General features: G+C 34.0%; 1 protein-coding gene across 2 annotated transcripts; it reads left to right on the top strand.

The window, feature by feature from the left end:
• Positions 1 to 8199: 8199 nt before the first annotated feature.
• On the top strand, positions 8200 to 24401 carry LOC140772114 (uncharacterized). 2 transcript variants are annotated; one of them, XM_073114014.1, is made up of 10 exons: positions 8200 to 8718; positions 9247 to 9367; positions 12730 to 12815; positions 15298 to 15718; positions 15812 to 15912; positions 16786 to 16852; positions 21293 to 21520; positions 22446 to 22925; positions 23449 to 23521; positions 23984 to 24401. In XM_073114014.1, exons 1-10 carry the CDS (start codon positions 8282 to 8284, stop codon positions 24223 to 24225), a joined length of 2256 nt encoding a protein of 751 aa, XP_072970115.1. In that variant the 5' UTR covers positions 8200 to 8281; the 3' UTR covers positions 24226 to 24401. The 2 variants fall into 2 exon arrangements, with proteins under 2 accessions (XP_072970115.1, XP_072970116.1); XM_073114015.1 differs by having other exon boundaries at positions 22461 to 22925.
• Positions 24402 to 24708: the final 307 nt, after the last annotated feature.

The following is a 24708-nucleotide window of genomic DNA, read 5'->3' on the forward strand; positions in this document are numbered from 1 at the left end:
ACTAAGAATCGAGTTTATGTGTTATGAACTAAACATAGAGTAATAGTACTATAATCTCACTATGCTAGTAGAGTATTTGAATTGCATGTTTACATAAGTTGGCCACTGGCCAAGGGGAAGAAGATCCAACTATGGTCGTTCCAAATATTTGTGGTTTGACCATTTCTAATGAACTTAATAAATCCGCATTTAAGATTTTTAAGGCTGAAATGATAAGGCGCCGATTAGCAAAGCAATGTCTCAATTTTCAAGAGACCCATGGGTGAGGAATACCATATCGAGTAATAAGGATTTTAATCTAAAGATCATGCCCACCATTAAGTATATGTTGAATATTCTTAGCTATTAAAGATATGCAAGTAGTACATAAATCTCTAATGACCGGACCACCCTTACTTTTAAGTTTAGTGATGTAGTCCTGGCCAACCAAATGGAGGCCTTTACCAGAGCTATTTCTAGCCCATAAAAAGTTGCGGGACACCTTAGCTATACGATCAACGATAGCAAGAGAGGTCCAAATAGATGACATTAATGTACTAACATGGAATTGAGGACCGAATTAATTAGCATAATTTGTCCAACCTGAGTTAGTTGATAGTAAATGGCTAAAATAAGTTTGAGAAAGATACATTAAATCTCTTATTTGTGATTCATACTATTTCAAAATAGTTATATTTTCATCCGATAAGAATAACAAAAATAATTCTAGCACTCTAAAGCATTGCCACTAATTATTTTCGTCAAGTACCCTTGAATCGTTACCCCATTTGCTTTTAGCATTCAACAAAAATTTGCTTTTAGCATTCAACAAAACATCATTAATCATAGTAACCTTTCTCATTTTTCTTACTAATAAAGCATCATTTTCACATGATTTTATGTAATAACCCAAGCTAGCTAAAAAAAGGAAAAGCTAGGCATAACGCGACTGGCCACGCTATGGCCGACCTTGTGCCCAGCATGCCACGGTGGAGGTGCCACACACCTCCATCGAGCCCTCATTGATTGGCATTGCAGCAATACGTGGAGGTGGGACCGAGCCCACTAGCCACTCCGCCACCACAACAGGACCACCTCGCTCTCTCTCTCTAATTTTCTTTCTCTCCCACTCTCCATCTCCTCTTTCTCTAGTATCACTATGAATGGTAGACCGCCGGGAAGAGCCCATGTTGACTCTCCCTCGCCAGTGAGCCTCTCTCTCTCTCTCTCTCTCCTCTCCTCTCTCTCTCTCTCTCTCTCTCTCTCTCTTTGCTCTCTTCCTTTCTCATTTTTCCCACTCGTGGTCGTCGGGGGACCGAACTGCAGGTGAGAGGCCGGCCGCTATGTGGCCACTAGCGGCCGTTCCCCTCTCCTACGACTCGGCCCTCTCCCCCATTCTTCTTCTTTTTCTTCCTTCATCTCCATCTTCTCCTGTATCTTCTTTTTCTTCTTCTTCTTCATTCCTCGGTCTGACCTCTCTTAGCTAGCACCTTGAAGCACAAAGGTGCTAAGCCAAGCCCAGCACTATGTAACAATAGATTTTTTTTTAAAATTATTAAAATTATGTTATTAGTTATTTAATTATTATAATTAATATAAAGTACTAATTTCTATGAAATAATTTAATTATACTATGATTAGTAAATAAATTTAGTTATATCATGATTAGCGAAATACATTGTAACATACAATCAACCAAATAAACCTATAAACATATGAAAATTAAGTCCACAATAATATATAATAGCTTACTATATAATCTAGTATGACCCACATAGGCTATGACAAACTATTAAGAAACGATTAGAACTATTAATACACAAGAAAAATACAATTTATCGTCTGATACAATGGAGTACAAATATCTAATAATAGTATAACTAAATATATAGATAACTATCTTCTATACCATCTCACTTCTATAGCTTACCTAATCTTTGCTCTAAAATATCTTTTCATGATATTTCAAATCGCTATCACATACCATATATCTGAGGGGTTAGAAAAGAAATAGAGAGATATGAGCTAAAGACTTAGTGAATAGACCTTACTCTGAATCTGTGATGTCAAATAGAAAGTAAACCACATACTAGATAATATAAATCACTTACGAGCATTATGTAATGAATAAGTATATAAATTTATTCTCAATAATATATAAATATATGACAGATATATGTCATAACTAATCAAGTATATAATTCTCGATAATATATCAATAACTCTCTATGTCATACTATCATCGTATAACTCTCAAACATAATACTTGTGATGCATGCTGACCATGACAATACTATGATGTTAAGTGTAATCATATCTAAAGCATGAAAACTACTTGATAACCATATATATATATATATATATATATATATATATATATATATATATATCAAATGATAATAGAATCATATGTAATTTTTAGTATCACAATCATCACCGTCATATTAGACCACTATGCACAGTCAATATTCGGTACCCAATCTCATCATTTTACTTGTAGGCTCAAAGCATACCCTATCATACGCAAAGGGTATCTCAGTCATAATCATACTCTACCATATACTAAAGATATATCAATATTCATTCAAATCGGATACCCCACTAGTTAATAGAAATCACATGAGGGTAATATGCCACCCTATTACACTAGTAAATGATAAGTATCCGATTGTCTATGCGCACCTCAACTAACCTTGGACATGGGCCACAAGATAATGCATATCAGCTACCATAAATATCACATTAGGCACTCCTAACCTTGGCGATTATTCGGGTACCCTTATATTTTTTTCCATTAATATTTCTATATCAATAAGATTTATGTATTTTCTTCTATATGATAAATCACGTTCATATATCCAATACTATAACAAATCAATGCATATCAGGAATTTAGGTAGAATAGGAGTTAAAAAGAGATAATGTTATGCAATCTCCAATCATATATTTAACACATATACTTATGCTAGTCTATCACATGCATACTCATACTAGAGGTTATCTCAAGATAAAGTTATAACAGTATAGTCATATCCAATTGTCCTATATATCACTATCATACTCATATTCAAGACCAGTCTAATTAAATGAATGATAAAATATGTTTGATATGATTCGGACTTCACCGATGTCATCTCAAACATGGATTCACTTTAGGAGTGTCTTTGTTTCTTGTTTTAGTGTTTAATTTCTATGAAAATAAGTTTTTTATAAGTCGCGTTCGAATGCGGGTGAAGTGAGTTTGAACGCGATTGTGAACGGGGTTGTGAACGTGGGTGAAGAGCGTGCATTGTGCGTTCGAACGCCCCATTCGAACGCACTGTGAACGCTTGCATCGCGTTCACAAATCCAAAGGAGTGAAAAACAAGCACATTCGATCGCACGTTCGAACACCTACATCGCATTCGCAAATCCAAAGAAGAGTGAATTCGGTGCATTCGAACGCGGTCGGTGAAATTGTATTGTTTAGGGTTAATTTTGAGTTGTTGGTTAGCCTCTAAAAGGATGTGGATGGCAACCAAAGGTCATTATTGATTATTGAGATTTGAGTTTTGCCTTGCCTCCTTCGTCTTCTTCGCTCCCGTTCTCTCAATCCTCAGCAATGTCGCTTCTAACCTTCCTCGACTGGCCAATCACCCTAGACCCTTAGGGGTGATCCTCTCCTCCCTCTTCTTCTAATCTATCCGACACTTGCCCTAACCCTTCCATCAACCATAACCCTTCCACCATCACTTTTCACCGATGCCACCCCATTAACGCCAGTCCTCCACCAACCACCATCACCTAGGATCACGTACCTCCATCCACGGATCCTAAATAGACCATCCTGACCTTCGTCCACTAATCGAACGATATCTCGAGATCCCCATGTCCGATTCACTTGAAACTATATTTGTTTGAAAGCTCTTTTCTGGGGCTACAACATTTCAAAATTTCACATTGATCCTACGGCGGCATTTTTCGAGATTTTATTTTAAATTTCTGTATCAAATCTAGTCCAGATCAGAGAATTGGAAGAGATTGAACCTTAGCCTAAAGGGAGATCGTATCAATGCTCGACTAAAATCTTCTCTAGATAAGAGTAGATAAGATCATATAATCATGCTGGAGGCCAAAATATGCATATGCATAATTATATAATATATCATAATTGAATAAAGACATCTAAGAAATAAGACTACTCACCGTCTAATTAGAAAACACAACCCACGTATTCCTCTCATCTGTCAATCAAATGTCAACCCATCACCGACAAAGTCTACGAGGTCTCAAATTAAGAGGTTCAGGATCTGAAAATATTTAGATAATATGAAGTTGGCCAATTATTCAATTAGAATTTTTTTCGTGTAAAATAAGATGATTTATTAGATTTTATTAATTAAATAGGTCTACCTTATATATACATAGTTATGATAACTTACTATAAATTATATTTATTTACTAATGACTCTACTTTCTAATTATATATATTAGGCCTACAATAATTAATCTCCTTTGATATAACACATAAAATGGATCAACTATACAATAATGTAATTAAATATAAAAATACATACCATATCTAATTATGATTCAATTATTTTATTACTTAACTAATCACTAATTATACATATAATAATTATTATTTATTAATATAAAAATAGTTATCAAAGCTTGGCATTTTTTTTATACAAAATAATATATAACAATAAGGTGTTAGAAATGTATTGTATATATGTAGGTATACATGAACATTATTAGAAACATATACACTTTGATTATTTTTAAATAAACTAGATATATTAATCTGATAATTTTAAAAGTACCAAAATACTTATAATTACAATTAATTAAATTTGCTCTACTTATGATTAGCTAGTAACTATATTAAAGAGTATAACTTATTGCACAATTTAACTGCTCAATTAAATTAGAATTAATAACACAAATAAAAGAAAAAGGTAATAAACTAAAATTCCATAGCTATTGCTATAGTGATGGGCTTGGCCTAGCACTATTGCATATAGATGGAAAAGGAGATGAAGGAGGAGAAAAAGAGAGGAAGAAGAAGAAGGGAAAGGAGGAGATGAAGAGAAGAGGAAGGAGAAGAAAGGGGGAGGGGTAACTAGGTCAGCGAGGAGGGGACCAGTCACTGGTGGCCATCTAGCGGCCGACCTCTCGCCAGCTGCTCGGTTTCGACGAACCTTAGCCAGAAAGAGAGGGAGAGAGAAAGAAAGAGAGTAAGAGAAATAGAAAAAAGAAGAGAGGAGGTGGGGGCTCTCGTCGGCGGCGACGATGACGGTAGGCTGGCGTTGGCAAGTGGGAGAGAAAAAGAAAGAGCTCAATTACTAATTTGTGCCATGCAATTACTAAGATTGTGTCATGCAATTACTAATTTTTTTTATTTTTTGTTTTCTTTCAACTCTCCTTTTTTTAAAATTATATTATTATTATTATTATTATTATTATTATTATTATTATTATTATTATTATTATTATTATTATTATTATTATTATTATTATTATTATTATTATATATGGATTGTTACATACATGCAATATAATTACTATATTAATCATAGCTAGGTATAATAATTATTAGAGTTATGTACATATACTTATATGCAGGTACTTGCATTAATTTATTTTATATTTTCTTAATTATCAAAGAGAAAAATAGGTAGATTATTATATCTTAAATAATGATAGTATTATATAATTGTGGTTAATAAATAACAAAACAAGTATAGGAATTGATAGTAATAGGAGAATGAAATATTGATTATAAACCAAATATAATATTTAGGATAAATTAATATTACATGATTACAATGAGAAATTATCTTCTAGTCAAGTTAATGTTAATTATTGGAAAGACTAATATTATATGTTATAAATAATTTTAGATTTCGACTCTCCTGTTTAAGACCTCGTGGACCTTTTTAACAAGGATTAATCGTTGTAGCAAACATGAAAGAGTGGTTTTTTGGTAATTATACTTACGATGAATAGTCTTATTCTCTAGATATCTTTCTTAAACTAGGATATATTATATAATTAAGTATATATAAATTTTGGCTTTTAGCATAATCATATGATTTTAACTAGAGATGATTTAAGCATATTTTATCATTCATTTGATTAGATTAATCTTGGATATGACTATGTTGGTAATATATAAAGATGATTGAAAATGACTATACTATTATAATTTTATGTTGAGATGATATCCAGCATGAATATGCATATGAGATAGACTAGCATGAGTATGCATGTAATAGATTTATGACGAGATTGCATCACATTATATATTTTTTTGACTCTTTTTCTATATAAACTCTTGATATACAATGACTTATTATAGTACTAAATATACTCATGTAATCTATTATATAGAAGGAAAATTATAAATCTGATTAATATAATAATTGATAGAAAGCGTGAGGATACTCAAGTGAGCGCAACGGTTAGGACGTGCTTGGTGGATGATTAATCGCTTGATATATTTATGATCTTATGGCCTTACGTCTGAGATCATTAGTCTGTGTGCATAATAAACATTCGGACATATGTCGTTCGTCATGGCATATGTGGAAAGTAATGCTCACGTAGTTTCTATCAGCTAGAAGGGTTCCCGATTTAGATAGATATTGATACCCTTAGTAGATAACGAGATATAATTATGATTGAGATACCGTTTATAGATGATAGAGTATGCTTTGGGCCTTAGGACATGATGATGTGACAAAGTATCAGGTATTGACCGGGCACAATTGTCTAGTATGATGTTATATTGAGATGATGGTGATGATTGTGATACTGAGAATTGCATATGATTTTATTATCATTTGATATATATATATGTACATATATGATTATTGAGTGGTTATCATGCTTCGGATATGTACATATATGATTATTGAGTGGTTATCATGCTTCGGATATGGTTGCATTTAACAACATAACATGGTTATGGTTGACATGCATCATATGTGCTATATCTAAGAGTGTGATTGTATAACATGGAGATTTATTTATATATTGTCGAGAGTTATATTCTTGATCAGTCATGGCATGATATCTAATCTATATCTAATATTATCGAGGATATGCTTATATACTCATTCATAGCATAATACTTCTTTTTGATTTATATTATCCAATACATAATTTACTCTTTATTTGACACTACTAATTCAGGATAATATCTATTAACTGAACTTTTAGTTCATTACTTTCTTTGTTTGTCTTTTCAAAAAACCTAGGTAAACAAGTGGAGCAGGATACTCCATTAGAGGTCTTGCCAGCGATTGAGAAGTAGAATATGCTTAGTGTTGTACGCTAGATAAGTTATGTTATATGATGTATCAGTTAACTTTTATCTTTAGGGTGTGTCTTTATCTTTATCGTTGCTATAAATATATAACTTTGTACTTGATGTATTTTATATACACTGTTGTGCATATGTAATAGTGAGATACTCTTGATAGTATATTGTGGCCTGTATAAGATCCTAATTAGGATTATTAGTATTTTGTTGATATTCAGACATATATTCTTAGTTTATATGTTATGGATAAATTATGGTATTGATATATGTTTATTTTATTATCGGTAACTAACTAAGTTGCTAGGTGCCTTATATATATACTATGTGGGCTTGTGCCATATATATGTTTAGGATTTAGGTGTTACATTTTAAACTTGCTTCTCCGTCAAAGTTTGGATTGTAATAAAAAGATAGAGAGAAAATACCCCATGGAAAATGTCATGAACACAATTAGTTTGACTAGTTAATATGGTGTCAGAATTATGATCCTGAATTTAAATCTTACCAAACCAATCTATTATTTAAAATATAAATCCCGCAACACATTTAAATAAAGTCTATTTTTTGAGCTCATCACCGTTCTTTAACATGAAAGAAATAATTTGGTCTATTAACATCTTTGTTGATAGACAATTATCAATTGCAACATGATATAAACCGCATGGAAGTTAAGTATTATTTAACTTAAACCGAGTCTAAAACTAGGGTGGGTAATTGTATTATCCCCAAAACTTGGGTTATATCGTGACCGTATTTGAGAAATAATATCTTCACAAAAACGGAGGGCATTCCAGACGCAGCAGGCGCCACGTCGACTTGAAATCCCGTGAATTCCACGCGTTATAAGTGGTTAATAATCTCACCCACTCTCGTGCCGCACAAATAAATAAAAAAAAAAAGAAAAAAAAAGGGAAAAAAAAAAGATTGGCTGAAACTTCCAACGGCTCGCTCCACTTCCATCCCATTCCACTCACTCCTCTCTCGGCTCTCCTCATGAGAGCCTTCGCCTATCTCCAGCCTTCCTTCCACCTCCCTTTCCCCACCTTCAAGAACTCTAACCCTAACACTAACTCTGACTCTAACCCTAGTGCCCTCCTCCCTCCCCCACCCTCCAATTCTAGGGTTTTCTCCTCCCGATCCCTTGCCGCCGGAGACAATCAGAACCACCACCATTCCAATATCCAAGCACGAAAGGGAAAACTCAACCGATCTAGGAATAAAAGCCTAACAAAGCGAGGTCAGAGAGTAGCCGAAGAAGGAGGGGAAGGAGAAGAAGAGGAGGGCAAAGTGCAGTGCGAGGTGGACGTAATCTCGTGGCGCGAGCGGAGAATTCGGGCTTCCATCGTCGTCAATGCCGACGTCGAGTCGCTGTGGAGTGTCCTTACCGATTACGAGCGGCTTGCTGATTACATCCCCAATCTCGTCTACAGGTGACTTACTATTTCTTTTCGTGTGTCTGCGCTCGCGCATATTGTCCTACATTTTAGTCTTATTGCGAAATACCTCATTTTTAATTTTTGCAAATTGGATTTTTCTACGTTTACGTATTTTTGTAAAATTCACCTCTTAGTTATTCGTAAGGAACATCCTTATATGTGTGTGTGTGAGAGAGAGAGAGAGAGAGAGAGAGAGAGAGAGAGAGAGAGAGAGAGAGAGAGAGAGAGAGAGAGAGAGAGAGAGAGAGGGAATTTTAATAAAATAGGAATATATTCAGAATATTTGTTATTAAATAACCGTAGGTAGTTTTATCTTTTTGCAAATACTTTTGAGAAAATGTTAACAAGGAATATTTTTTGGCAGTAAATTTTAACATCAGGTTGTCATATACAAAGAAAGAAAACGAAAACAAAAACTCTTTTTTTCTTTTTGGGAAAAGGAAAAAGAATACCTGTTCCTTTAATCTTTGTATTTGTCCAATTTGGTCTAAAGTTTTGAAATTGAGGGAGTTTTGAGTGCAGTGGGAGGATTCCATGCCCACATCAAGGGAGAATATGGTTAGAGCAAAGAGGACTGCAGCGTGCGCTCTACTGGCACATTGAGGCGCGGGTGGTTTTGGATCTGCAGGAGCTACCTGATTCGGTATGTGTTAGTGAAATTCCAGTATTGATCATAATGTGATATACATTCCAAGAGATGCAATGTGGAGTCATTATCTGTATTAAAATGTTTACAGAGGATTAGTAATTTGAAGAACAAATTGGAAACACATAAATGTCATTTAACAATAGGTTTTGTTTCGGTAATGTTTATTCTTTCATACATCGTGTAGTTAATTTATATCAGATTACACAGGGACAGAAACATACATTAGCTTCAAATTAATCATAGCCAAATCACGAACTGGATGCATACCAGAATTCAATTCGATGCAGAATCTTAAACTTTTAGGTTATGTATAAACTTCTACATGTAATTTCTTATATTTAATAACATGGAGGAGGAGTATTCCTCACATGTGAATCAACATTTGTGATAATAACCATGTAACTCTAAATCATGTTTGATTGTTATTATCTTGATAGAGCTGTTCTTACTTTATTCAATAGAACCAAGTTGTTGGTAGACTTTCCTGGATAATGATGGATTTGGTTCTTTCTTGTTTTCTGATGCCTTTCAATAGGCTTGTACCACTACTAGTTGAAGCATGGGATGGATCTCACATCCACTTTATATCTCTTATATTATCTCCATTTCCTCCCGCCTCTCTTCACACCTCTTCTCTCCTATCTCAACGTAGTTTAACAATCTGTTATTAGATCAGGCTTTGTGCTCATGTGTTAAGGATCATAAAGAGCTGGTAATGAAGAGAGGATTTTACTCCATCTGCTATAGTACTGGGAGGGCAAATTGCTGTTCTCAAGGGGACAAGTTTCTTTACTTCCTTTCTTCATTTATTGATGTGGTAGAGATGGGAGGTAGGAGTTTTATGGAAGTTTGGAACTGATTTACTGCAACATATATGGAGTTTATTCATGCTGGAAAATTATGAGCATCCATGTTTTGATGAAATTGCGTGCAATGGCGGATGTGGCCTCTGATTATCTTAGTCACTAGCAATTAGTGGAGATTGTGAAGGAACACTTCTTTCTAGATGCAAGTTAGTGAAGGATATATGTGATGCATTCTCAAGGTCTGGGACAAAAGATAGTGGCTCTCAATGACTATTAACTAGTTACTCTAGCTTGTTAATTAATAAGGCTGATGTATGCCTCTCCTTTGTTCTCATTTATGCTGAAGATCTCATTTGCCATGGAAGATGGAATTGAAGATATCGTAATTCGTAAACATTGTAAGCATCTTCCTATAACACTGTCAGAATGAAGTAACTTAGGAGCTAAAAAGCTGTACTAAAGAGGAAATCAAGGATGGATCAAGGATGTTTACTCTGTATCGGCGCATGATGAAAAAAGATATTGGTTATTAGTCACATGACACAACTATGTATACATCAACTAGTGTAAGCTCACACATCAGATACTAAGTTGACTAAATATAGCTTATTTTGTTAGTCTAGTCATCTGACTTATGGATGCTCTAAGGAAGCCTCATTTGTGGAGGTGATCCAGTGCATATTTTGTCTGGTGATTATTGATGGAAATCCTGTATCTAAAAGGATTTAATTTTAGTATCTAAATGGATATAATTTTAGTAAATGGTTGTCACATACAAATTTAGGATCAATAAATTACACATAGTCGAAGTTTGTTAAACATGCAATGATGAATCAAAAGTCATATCATAGTTTAAGTGTCTAACTAAGGAATACTATACATTGTTTCTCCATCATTTAATACCTTAAGCTTTTGGCCAATTGGTTACTTCATATGGTATTAGAGCTAGAGGTAAGACATTTTTGGAGGTCTCAAGTTCAATCTTACCAGTCCATTATTAATTCCTGTTTATCTATTTCACTGTATGTTTGATGAGACCGAACGAGTGGTTATCTGTTATCTATTATAGGGAGTTTGTGAGGCCCACATGTGAGAGGTGTGCTAAGGTACAATATATATTGTTGGTCCATTAATAGCTTATCTTTTGAGTTACATGGTCATCCAACAGCTACATATGATATACCCACTTCAATTTCGATGTAAAGATTGTCATGCAACAAGGTCAGTTAAGAGTCACATGATAACTGGAAGTTTTTGGGAAGGGCAGTAACTATGTAGTGGGTTGCCATGAGGATTATGCAATTTGACCAAAGGGAAAAATCCAATGCATTGCAATAGGACCGAATACTGAATTTCACTGCCACTACATTTAAGAGAACATGAGAAGGTTATTTGCAACAACATAGACTGGATACTGCTAAGAAAAAATGAGTAGATTACACAAATCTTTACCAAATGCTACCACCTAAGAGGTTTGCTAATTTTCATGGACTAGAAGGCATGATAAATATGGAGTTTGGTGTTAGAGGGAAAAATAATGCTGATCATCAGTCCACTATTTCCATGTCTGAGCCATTAGATGAGCTTTATCTAGAGATTGAGGCTTTTCTTTTATCTGAGTTTAGGCTTTTCCCATGTTGCCTTTAATTCTCTCATCTCTTCTCTCTCCTACCTCTCTACTTTATTTTTTTGTTGTTTTATGTTTCTCTGTGCCAACCTGGATTCTGAATAAGTACAATAGAAGCTGGCTCTCCATTTAAAAGAATTCTTTGTTGAACTATCCAATTATGGATGCCTAGAGCATAATTTACAGGGCCATTGTTAAGTTGGATGTAATATAACTAAGCCAGCCTTGCCATCACACCAAGTGATGCCCGTTTTGTCTTTTTTACTTGGGAAGGCATGATCCAGAGTCTTTCCTTACACATTGCATGTTAAAGTAACTAGGCGCATTATTCCCTTTTCATATATTTTCCTTGGAAAGGTATGAAGCAGTGTCTTTCCTTGGTCTTGAGTGGTTGCAACTTGCATGTCAAAATAACTCTCATTCCTATAGACTATTAGAGCACATTTCTTGCCTACATTTTTATGACTCACATTTTAGTCCTAGTCACATTTAAATCCATTAAGTTTTGTATTTTTGTATGGGTCTTCTCTCTCTGTGTGTGTATGCGAAGATTTGTGCAAGAAAAACCTTTGCCAAGCAAGCACTTGAGGAGGCCCTTCAGTATTTGAATAAGGACCTTTTTGCTTGAAGGGTTCCAAACTGTAGTGTTATATCCATATTGCCCTGATAATGGTTTTGTCTGATTCAATCACTGACTTTTTTCTTTTTCTTCTTTCTTCTATTCTTTCTTTCTTTCTTTCTTTCTTCCTTTCGTTATCCTTTGGAGGTGTTGGAACTATATTTACATTAGTGATATTTCCACTAACAATATATTTGCTTCTACATTTTGCATAGTGCAAAAAATTTGATTATTTGTTATGTTGAAAAATAACAAGTTTATGTCCACTTGAGTTAAATCATAAGAAGTGAAGTTACTTTCTTAGGCTAATGGGAGGGAGCTTCATTTTTCCATGGTTGATGGGGATTTTAAGAAATTTGAAGGGCAATGGTCTGTCAAAGCTGGTCCGAGGTATGTTTGATCAAATTTAATTTACTCTAAGCAATGTGACAAATGATTTGGCTTTGTTCTTTGTAATTTTACATGTTGTAGGTCCTTCTATGATGGTAATACCTCCTAATAACATGAAAACATGTTAGTCTTAAATTACTTATGCAATTTCTGTAGGCAGAATTACTTTGAACTATGTTTCCTTTTTGTACTTTTGACAATTGGTTGTGTTAATAACTTCACACTCAAGCCAAGCAGATCCAAATTTCTTTGATGATGAAGAATGTACTATTTGCTTTGATTGGTTGACAAAAGAAGCTCATCCTAGTAAGCAACCAGATTTGGTTTTTGTTATTTCTAATTTTTATAATATCGGGATCGAGATCAGAATCGGTCTCCTGAAAAAATGATACATATCAACTGTATCAATTGTTCAGATTGGATTGGACCGCTCAAGTATGAAGCCTAAAGATTAAAGAAATACTAAGTTACTTAAGACTTTGATGAATACCAAGCTGACTTTCATAAATTTTTGTGGTGGTCGTCATCATAACTATTATAAGTTTGTAAATAATAATGTTTATCCAAAATGTGATTGCATTCATACTAATAATATCAAACTAATGTTATTGTCTCTGAGGAGAATAATAATCAATATATTAATTTTTTCTGTGAGGATAGTAAGGAGGATAATAACTAGTGTCTGGATTTTGTGATGGTTCTAAATAATAAATACTCGCTGAACTATAGTTATAGAGAGCAATATTGTAATGATATCACTAATATGTAAGTACATCTTCAGTTTCTCTATTTTTAATCCCTATGCCTCTTTCACTTCCCTCAACAAATGTGGAATGGACGATTTTACCACTAGGTATATCACTAGGATCATTAGAGTTATTGTTAGTATTGTAGCTATACTATCACTCATTGTCAAATGACTTGTATTAGTTTTTGCCTTCATCATGATTTCCTCCAATGCTTTGTCTAATCATGAGTTATTTCTATCATCTAATAATCTGTCTTCTGCTTCTCTGATCTATTGAGTTAAGATGTTTTCTTTTTGAAAAACATGATTTAAATCAATTAGCTGATCATTTTTTATCTTCTCTTTTAAATTTCTCTCTTTTAATCTCATATTATAATGACAAAATACTAACTTATCTAATTTCTCCATTGTTGATCGATTACGTGTTTTGGTGCGAATTAAATAAAATGTAGTCTAATTCTTTCATACTGTAATGAAGACACAGTTTGACTTAGGATCTTTTTTGCTATTGGCACTAAATTTAGTGCCTCCTCTCATCCATAGATAGATCGCTGTTTAGTTGGACATCAATTTTAGCAGTACTGAATTGCTAAGTTTTTAATCTATATCTCTTTATCTAAAATATATTATAGCATATATTTCACAAGAAACTAATTATATTGAAACTTAAAACAAATAGTAATAAATTTATTTAATTGAATCATAATATAAATAATAATAAAATTATTTAATTGAATTATAACACAAATAATAATAAAATTATTTAATTGAATCGTAACTTACTTCTTTATCTTAAATGATTTGTTTATGAATGTCAATTCTAGTTTGCTAATTATCTTTTTAACTCCTAGCAAGACTTAAGCATCATTAGTGATATTTGCAAAGAATTGTATCTTAAATTAAGAAAATATCTTATAAAAATTTGTAACCATTCAAACTTCAAAATATTTAAATAGAAGTAAATTAATAAATTAAAAGCATGTCTACCAGCTAGGGGTGGCAATCGGGTTGTATTAAGCGAGTTTGGGTCGAGTCAGATTCACCCTGACATGAACATGACCCTATTATTAAATAGATTATATTTGGTAGACACGAACACGGTTTGATTATTAAATGGGTAACACGACACTGCCCCTGTTGTGCATTAGATCTTAATGTAGAGCTTAGCACAAGCCAGCCCGATATGGCTCAATTTATATTATTATATTTATAAATATTATATATATGTATTATATGGATAATAAATGAGAACCAGTACATTAAGATTTAATGATTCAAGCTTGATTCCATTCAAGTTGGATTCAAGCTTGATTGAAGTGTGATTCAGGTTTGAATAATTCTTGATTTGAAAAAGTTTTGGATTGCTTATCGAGCAGCTCATTTAGAAGCTTGAGCATGAAATTGGCTCGAATTACATTAATCAATCCAAGCTTGATGCATTGGCTTAAGCTCTAAATTAATTTTAAACCAAGCTTGAACAGAGCTCAGCTTGATCAAACTTACACCCTTAGTTATGCTGCACTTGTTCAGGACCAATTACAAGTGTCACCTATGTTATTCTCAAGATGTCTTTGTTTTGCATTTGCATCTAATTTAGACCTCAACATTTTGATTCTGCTGCTATAGTGATTTCTCAATATGATTTGTTAGAAATATCATACCATAATTGGTTGCATGCATGAAATTATGGATTATCTGATTTGACTTTTGCACTTCTATCTTATATACTCACAGGTCTTCAACTGCAAGTTTATCTTATGAAGTCAATGTTATACCAAGATTTAGTTTTCCAGCTATCTTTCTTGAGAGAATTATCAGATCAGATCTTCCTGTGAACCTTCAAGCCCTGGCTTGTAGAGCTGAAATATGTTATAAAGGAAATCAAAAGACAACAATGGATAGGAATTGTAATGGTGCAGAATCTAAAGCATCTGCTATTTCTTCTAATCTGAACATGAGTGGTGTTAAATATGAAGCTGATACCCTTTCATCAAATAAGTTGATAGAAGAGTCTTCTGGTTCTAGTTCTGATACCATGCTAGCTTCACCATCAACCAAGGTAAATGGAAAATGGGGCATATATGGAAATGTCTGCAGACTTGATAAGCCATGCATTGTTGATGAAGTCCATCTTCGAAGATTCGATGGCCTATTGGTAAGTCTTTTATCTTATTTTAGTAACCACCTGGTATCTGTCTCATTTAAAGCACTTATGTCTTAGCTATCAGATGGTATTGTTTAAATGAAGGAAAATGGAGGGGCCCACCGAGGAGTTTTTGCTAGCATCACTGTCAAAGCACCTGTTCGGGAAGTATGGAATGTGTTGACTGCTTATGAGAAATTGCCTGAGTATGTAATTATGTATTTCTGTCTTGTTTCTTTATCCTTCTAGAAGATCTATAATTTGCAGCAAGCAGAAATCTATTTTGTACTTTCATCTTTTGGCTACTTAGACCATCTGTAGTTACTTGAATTTCTTGAACAGTGAGTCCCTTCCTGAGGATCACTGAATCAGCATATACCTTGTTGCTTCCTTGCTTGTGATCTACTGAATTATCTAATACATAAATGGTCGTGTCGGCGGCATACCGGCATGTGGCACGAGGGGTGCCGGATGGCACCCCTTCTAATAGCTTTGCCGCTCGCCATCGACTTCGTTGTTGAGCTATTCGTCGCTCGCCTTTGCTGTCGCCGTTGCTTGAGCTTCGTCGGGTGCCCTTGCCCGATAGAGAAGAGAGAGAGAGAGAGAGAGAGAGAGAGAGATGGGGGTGGGGGGGTTAAGTTGCGCGGATCCGGATTGATCTTTTTTCTCTATCGGGGCTAGGGCACTTGACGAAGCTTAGGCGAAGGCAATGCTGAAGGTGAGGGGCGATCAACAACGGTGATGGTGACTGCGAAGGAGAATATGAGTATCCTCTACCTTTTTCTTTCCTCTTACGGCACGGCCGGCAAGTGCCGCGACACGTGATGTGCCGTGCCATGCCAGCAGTTGTTAGCACGGTCCATGTTAGTAGCACAACCATCGTTGATCTAACAGAACTATTATTGCAAGTTTTAGTGCATTAAAGTGCTTCATTCGTTTGCTGATGATTGTATGGTTACTTAATTTCATTTAACATATGAAGCTAAATTTATTTTAAAATGCTAAAAGATGCATATAATTTGTTTTTGTTCTGCCTCTTTTTCCTTAAAAGTTGAATCCTGACATAGTTTGTTTTACAGGATCGTGCCAAATTTGGCTATCAGTAAAATTCTATTTCGGGACAATAATAAAGTTCGCATTCTACAGGTAATTTGGAAGATTTTGTGGAATCTTATATCTTTTATGGGTATTCTTATTATGATGAATTTCTTTTCAGTAAAAAACCTTGAGTCTATAATATATAACAAATTTGAATTATGTTTCAAGCAATTTTAGTTTCTAAATTAGGTTAGATTTTTTCTTCTTTCTTTTTTTTAACTAGAGTGTAGATTTGTTTTTCTTTTGTCCATTGACTTGCCATGCAAGAAAAGAGTTGTGCATATTTCTCTGAACTTACATAATTTAGAGAGAGAGAGAGAGTGTGTGTGTGAGAGAGAGAGGTTGATCTAGATTCAAATTGATAAATTGGTGTTTCGAACAAATTTTCATGATCTATCTTCACAAAACCATTTCTTGTATATCAGATATTAAAATCTATAGTGCTGTTAGTACCACAAGATATATTAGTTCTGTGACTACTGATGATTGCAACTAGGGCTCTAAGCTTGTGATTTCTTGTTCTAACAATTTAGACTACATTTCAAATGTCATACCAAACCAGCAAAGTTATCTAAAATGGGAGGAAGCTACTCCTCCAATAAGAGTAAATTGAATTCTTTGAAACAACAAAAACTAAATAAGAGATTTACTTTACAATATAAGAGTACAACTTCTGCATTCTCTTTTGTTTCATTTTTTTATGCCCACATGCGTCTTGGACCGTTATTTGCACATCACACAAGTGTGTCATGTATTGTTCATATTCTTGCTTGTTAGAATATGAAGTATAAAAACTATCATTTTCCTAATGGTTTAAGTTTTTAGAGTAGCTGATGAGTTATCATGGTATTAGAACAGAGATCTTGAGTTCGACTCCTAGGCTCATATGTTATTAAAAATATAAAATCTCCACCATTTTAAATCAATTCTACTTTTTAGGCCTATCAAAATATTTTTATTCCAGAAAGTGATTGGGACTAAAGATGGCTGTGCTGAGCTATGTCGGTCAGGTACGACTGCGAGCCAGTCTCTGTTATGATGTGGAGCCATTTTTTTAAATTTTTTCTATTATCATCAAGTGAAGGTTTTAATCCCCGTCATTATACGTTCAACTAAATATTAGTTTTAATTATTAAACTATTATCAATTAATATTATGTCTTTAATGTTATTATGGAGTATTCAATCAAACTATGGAGTGTTCAATCATTAATATTAGTTTTAATGAATGTATTCAATTGTATTATGTGTCGAATAATATCTATATTTTACTTTTGGTTTAGCTTTAATTAAATAGATCATTTATAAAAACTAATATAAAGATAAAACATTATGATATAAGTTTTAATACATATATTTAAATAAAAAAAATTAAAGATTGACATGTCAAAGACTCAAAAATATCTCTAAATATCTTTAAATATATTAAATGTGTGTTAGTGGCACGTCGAGGTGTGCCGTTCAGCATAGCATGACACGTGCCACTAGCAAGGTTATCATTAATTTGGATTATTAGAGTATAAATCTAAAAACCACATTTCTCTAAAAGCTGAAGGTTTTAGAGTAGTTTGTGGGTTATCACTCCTTATAGTTTAAAAAAGTAAGGAATACTGAATTGCTTGGAGGTAAATGTTGACTTCTGCACATTATTTGGTGCAGACACCATACCCAGATCATTGATTAGACATTATGAGGGAGATACATTGTTATTGAGGACAGTTTAGTCTTTTTATGTTAAAATGTTTTAGTCTTTTTATTTTCTAGGGTTTGCCTATATAAAGACTTATTATCTTCTTATTTGAGGTCAATGAATGTTTTGAGATTTGAGCTTATCTACTTTGTTATGTTGGTGAATTCTAACACCTTGTGGGTGGATTGTATGGATTTGTTTCTCTTAGGTGGATTAACACCCTGCAGGTAGATTCCGAAGGATTGCTATTTTGTTCCTCTTATATCATTGTCCTACATCATTGTTGCCCTTAAATCATTTCACCTAATTCTTTATGGATTGAGAAATATAATATTGCTAAGACTTCCCTGAAAATGTAGAGTATTTTGACTGAACTTTTGAGGGTTAGAAATGACCTTCAGTGCCTTGTTCGCGGTTATAAATTGGTAATGAATTTCACATGAGGAAGTTACGGCTAATGGAAGCTTTTCTATACTACTTAATGTCTTTGATGATGGTGGGACTGATCTTGCTCTTGTACTCGCCATAACAACTTTTTGTTCTTGAGATAGTACATTTGAAGCACTCGAATAGTCTAAGTCTAATCTGTAATTAGGGTAAATATTTAATACTAGAAGGTATCTTCAATATGAATGCAAAACTTTGAGGAAATTTTTGTATTCTCAATTCGAACTCCATTTAAAGGTAAACTTTGGCAACATTAGGTTATTTTCGAAAAAAGCCCTTAGGTTTTAGTAATAAAAAATTGGACTACTAACACTAAATACACATCTTTTCATAATGAAATCAAGGTTTGAAAAATCGGGATCTGGATCGGTCTTTCGAAAAAACGATATGTATCGGTCGTATAGGCCGTATCGGTCGGCGAGATTGGATTCGACTTTTTAATTACATAAAATTCTAAATATTAGTTAAAAATGTATGAAAATTTCTAAAATTTAGAAAAAGTTTACCAAAAATAAGAAAATAAAGTAAAAAAACTATGGTGCAATAAAAATTGAAAAGAAAAGATTAGAAAAAGAGTGAGTGGAAAAAAATCAAACAAATGAAAGAAAAACCATAATGCAGTGAAGAAGAAGAAGAAGAAAAGAGAAGAAAAAGGGATAGAGTGGAAGAAAAAAAAAACTGAGATAGAAATAAAGAAATAAATTAAAAATTACATAACGGAGTTTGTTGGAGTTTGCCGAAGTTCGTCGGAGTTCACCGGAGCTAGATTTCTCCGTAAGAGAAACAATGATTATATGTAAGGAGAGAAAAAGAGAAAAAAAGAAAATAAGAAAGAAAGAAAAGAGAGTGAAAAGAAAGAGTGAAAAAAAAAGTGAAAAGAAGTAGTGAAAGAGAGAAATAGAGAGAGAGAGTTTGCGTCGAGCCTGGATCGGGATCGGGTTCGGTCTATCCCGATTCAGATTGACCGATCTAGTGAACCATGAATGAAATGCACATAATTAACATATGAAATACGCATAAGAGCCCTTTTTTGCTATTTTGAAAATTAAAGGTTTATTTTTTGTGAAATGCCCCCATTCAGCTAGAACGTATAAATAGTATTTTAAAAAGCATCCAAGGTGGACTTGGCGAGCTGGCATGGTGGTCGCCCTGCAGACAAGGATGGCGACCTCTTTTTGGCGGCTAAGCTACTTGGGCATAATTGGCTGGCTGCTAAATCGCGTGGCGGACCGTCAAGGTGCCTAGCAGGAATGTTTTTGTGAGTCACCCCGCAATAGCAACGGGATTTGGACACGGGTAAGATCTTTAGTATTTGCTAACTCATTAACCGTTTTAAAAAAACTAACCCAATTGTTTTCACTCTCCTCACTCTTGATCTGAGCCCTAACTTTTCAATCGCCTCCTTCCCTTGAGCACCCTTGATCGTCTTTAGTCTACCTCTCTCAATCTCTTTGAGCGGTGGCGAGAAATTGATACCAACAAATGAGCATAACCAGCGGGAGCGGCGATCGAGGTACCCTTTTTTTTTTTTTCTTTCTTCCCTTTACACTCTCGGCAGCCACCTCCCGGTTTGGCCACTGAGTTTTTTTTTCTTCCCTTTCTCCTGTCTTCCTTTCACCATCATCTCTCTTCACTTTCTAGTTTCTTCACTGCTATAGTAATTAGCACTTAATTACTGTACCAGTGAAAGGGTTTCGTTAATAGATTCAGGGAAGCATGCTTTGCTTCTTTAGTTTTCTTTAATGCTTTCACAGTTTAATTCACTGTCTTGATTCCTTACTCCATAGTGATAATTGATTAATAAATAATGATTATTGAGCTAATTAGTTTGCTAATTGCTAGAGAAGAAAGTCGATAGTGTTAGTTTTCTAATTAGTGATTTAAATGTAGATTTATTTGAATTCTTTCACTATCCGACACTTGGACTGTATTAATTTTCTCATTAAGTCATTAGTAATTATTGATAATCTGTTTTGCTATAGTAATCAATTGCTAATTAACTAATTAGTTTGCTAGAGGAATTAATTAAGATTATAAATTTTACAAAATTTATATAAAATTTTATATATATTATTTTGGTATTAAAAATGACCGCCCACCATTCGAAACATTGGGTATAAATCATAATAGCTAGAACTGATGTGTAATGCATGTACAATCAACTTTAGCATGCCCATTTATTTCCTTATTGTCAGGATAGGAATTAGGAAACTGACTTTCTCATGTTTTTCTCTATTTTCTTCAATTGAGTACTTATCATCTTCATTAGCTAGATTGATTAGAAAGGTTGAGATACCTTGCTTAGCTCTTTGACCAAATATTTGGTTGGACTTATTCAATTCTATTATGTAGGAAGGTTGCAAAGGCCTATTATACATGGTGCTTCATGCTCGCGTTGTTTTGGATTTGCACGAGGAACTTGAACGTGAGATCAGGTTTGAGCAAGTTGAGGGGGACTTTGATTCTTTTCAAGGAAAGTTGCTTCTAGAACAGCTTGGAAACCATCACACTTTATTGAAATACATGGTTGAGACAAAGATCCACAAAGATACTTTCCTCTCTGAGGCTATTGTAGAAGAGGTAGGTACTTACTGCTGCTTCTTATTATTGCTATGGCTGGAATCTACAGAAGAAAGTTCTATATGGGATCCAGATTGTCCTTTTACTGTTTCTCAGAATATTAAATTGCAATACTGTTTCTCAGAATATTAAATTGCACAGTTTGTGAGATATATTTCTGAAATAGTTGGTGTTTATTCTGGGAGCTCCTATGGAGACTATTCTGCTGGTGTTCTCATGAACAACCTTTGTTATATGCTCTAATTGCAGAGTCTGATGATACTTTTATTCTAAGAATATTTTTTGGAAATGTATCATTCTTTTCTTTTCTCTGATATGATTTTATCAAAATTTAGTTAGATAGGTTCTGCCTTATTATTCTGGTACTAGCTGGTTATATATATCATCTAGCATTTTGCACTATCTAGCTATTCTCTGTGTTTTAGAGGTTCCACTTTTTTGTAATTTTCTCAGAGAATCAGGGGTATTAAAGTCTTTCCAGTTATTGTGGTATTTTATCTTTTTCTTCACAGAAATTATCAGCACACCAAGACACCAAGAAATATAGTACTCATACTTACTCTCCTAACATTTTACATATCTTCACATGATGTCTGCCATATTCTATTGTGTCCAAAATGAGTCTTATTGGTGTATTGGTTAATGAATTATGTCCTCCATTTGCTACATGATTTGGTTCAATCATTTGCTTCCCCTATGAGTATCTGGGTTCTAGTCTTCCTGAAGGTGATCCGGAAAGGAACAGGTTTTTCCTTAGCTTGTAATGATATCCTATTCCAGTCTTTTGGCATAAAACGCCATTACTGATGAATTTGTTAGTCATTTGATATTTGATAGTATTCTGTGGATCTTTATTATGATATGCCAAAATGTTGTCTTAAACTCTTAATCCTCTTCTTCGTGTTGGATTTCAACAAGTCAACAGTTTTTTATATCTCAGGTCATATATGAAGATCTGCCATCAAATTTATGTGCTATCCGTGATTTTATCGAAAAATCTGAAAGTGTCAGGGATGACAATCTCTTAGATTCTCCTGATGGGCTCATTGCTTTAGATAATGATTCTGCGAATTTCCAGGAAAGAAGGCCAGTAGAACAGGTCTCCAGTTCTATTGTCTCAAATACTCTCTCAAACTCTTTGAAACAGAGACCGAAGGTTCCAGGCTTGCAAAGAGATATTGAAGTTCTCAGAGCTGAATTGATGACATTTATTTCAAGATATGGTCAGGATGGGTTTATGCCTATGAGGAAGCAGCTCCGTTTGCATGGTAGGGTGGATATTGAAAAGGCAATAACTCGCATGGGTGGGTTTAGAAAGATTGCAAGCTTGATGAATCTTTCTCTTGCTTACAAGCATAGAAAACCAAAAGGATACTGGGATAATCTTGAAAACTTGCAAGAAGAGGTAACACAAGCTTAATTTTATCTCTTTCTCAAGCACTTACAATCTTCTGTATTCTCTGCTTGGCAGTGCAGCTTTTCTTTTGAGACTTTCTATAATCTGTCCCTTACAGACTCGAAAAAATTTTAATTCCAATACTGTAATTTCTTTACATAGGGGAAATTATAATTTAATCCCTTGTGGTTTGACTTGATTTCAACTTATCCTATTTGGTCTAGACCAAGATGCAACTATTAACTAGGATGTAAAAAACTTGATTACCCCTACAGAAATCTGATTTGAAGATGGTAGGAGTAGTTTGATAATTTTGCAATTTATCCAGTGAGAAATATTAGTGCTAATGAAACACTATTTTTGGATGAAAAATCTAATAGTTACAATTTGGTTTGTACCGTAGAGGGTTAAGTATTTTAGTTTGAAGTTATATTAAGATCGAGCTAAACCACAGGAGGCTAAATTATAATTTATCCTCTTTTTTTTGCTTGTTGATAAGATATTCTATAAATTGGCTTATCATAATTTGCAGATAGAGCGATTCCAGAAGAATTGGGGAATGGATCCTGCTTATATGCCCAGCAGAAAATCTTTTGAGCGGGCGGGTAAGGAACATTGATTATCTTTTTTGTATTATTTAACCTTGCACCTAGGATAACTTCTTGGGAGATTTATGTTGTTATCAGGGTTAGTATGGATAACAGACTTTTAATAGCGCTAAAGCTAATGCCATTCAAATTATAGGTGGACTAACCAGTGGGAGCTTATGTAGTTACCTTTCTTTCCTAAGAAATTTAGTCGAAGTTCCATTAGGATCATGGCACAGTAGATGAAGTTCCATACAATAGATTTAAGGGTTTTACTGAAGATTGCTACTAGTAAATTTGGAGGCATATGAGCGACGTCTTGTGCATTGTTAGGATATATTTGAGATGCTAGAAACATACTGTTATTTGTCGAATACATGCACAAAGTGGCAAATTGACTATTCGTGTTTTTATTGTACAATCTGTGTATTCTCATTTTCATCATCCTAATCCTTCTTACCTTCCTATTTTTATCCATAGGGCGTTATGATATCGCCCGTGCATTGGAAAAATGGGGAGGCCTACAGGAGGTTTCTCGCCTCCTATCTCTTCAGCTGAGACATTCCAGAAACCAGTCCTATTCAGAACGAGAGGGACAGCTTGATTTAGCATCTAGTGATACAAATGGTCAAGAAAAGATGCCCAATAAGCCATACATTTCTCAAGATACTCAGAAGTGGCTTATGAAACTCAAGGATTTGGACATTAACTGGGTCGAGTAGGAAGGCTGAATTCGCTGAGGCTCTGACAAAATTGAGCATTCATTAATGTACAGACTATCAAAAATTCTGTAGGTAATGTATATATATCCAGAGAAAAGTGAGTCTAGTAGTTCTGTAGCATGTAAAGATTACAACCCAAGGAAGAGACAAGAGAACATCATGATCAGTTATTTATACATCATTAGAAACATTATTTCTCACATCATGCGTTTTATATTAGTAAAGTTCAAATCTTAGCCCCCGTTTGGGTTGGAGAGGTTTATAAACTGGTTTGGGACCTCTGAACTAGTTCTGTAACCAAATACTAAAATAATTTTACTCTTCTTAATTAAGTTTAGTCTTCAATAAATAATTAAATAATAATATAGAAATTTTAATATTTTTTAATTTGATTCCAATGTTACTCTTAACATGATTTACATCTATTAGTTTAATGTCTTGTTAATCTTATCTCTTATCTTTTTTTTCTTATCTCTTCTCTCT

Source organism: Typha angustifolia, chromosome 12 (genome assembly GCF_048772165.1).
Source record: "Typha angustifolia cultivar Huaian chromosome 12, ASM4877216v1, whole genome shotgun sequence".
Taxonomy (NCBI): Eukaryota; Viridiplantae; Streptophyta; class Magnoliopsida; order Poales; family Typhaceae; genus Typha; species Typha angustifolia.

Coding starts and splice junctions, on each gene's coding strand:
- LOC140772114 (XM_073114014.1), top strand. CDS start 8,282: ATGAGAGCCTTCGCCTATCTCCAGCCTTCCTTCCACCTCCCTTTCCCC. Junction 9,368..12,729: donor TGCAGGAGCTACCTGATTCG/GTATGTGTTAGT, acceptor TTACTTTCTTAG/GCTAATGGGAGGGAGCTTCA. Junction 15,913..16,785: donor GCTTATGAGAAATTGCCTGA/GTATGTAATTAT, acceptor TTTGTTTTACAG/GATCGTGCCAAATTTGGCTA.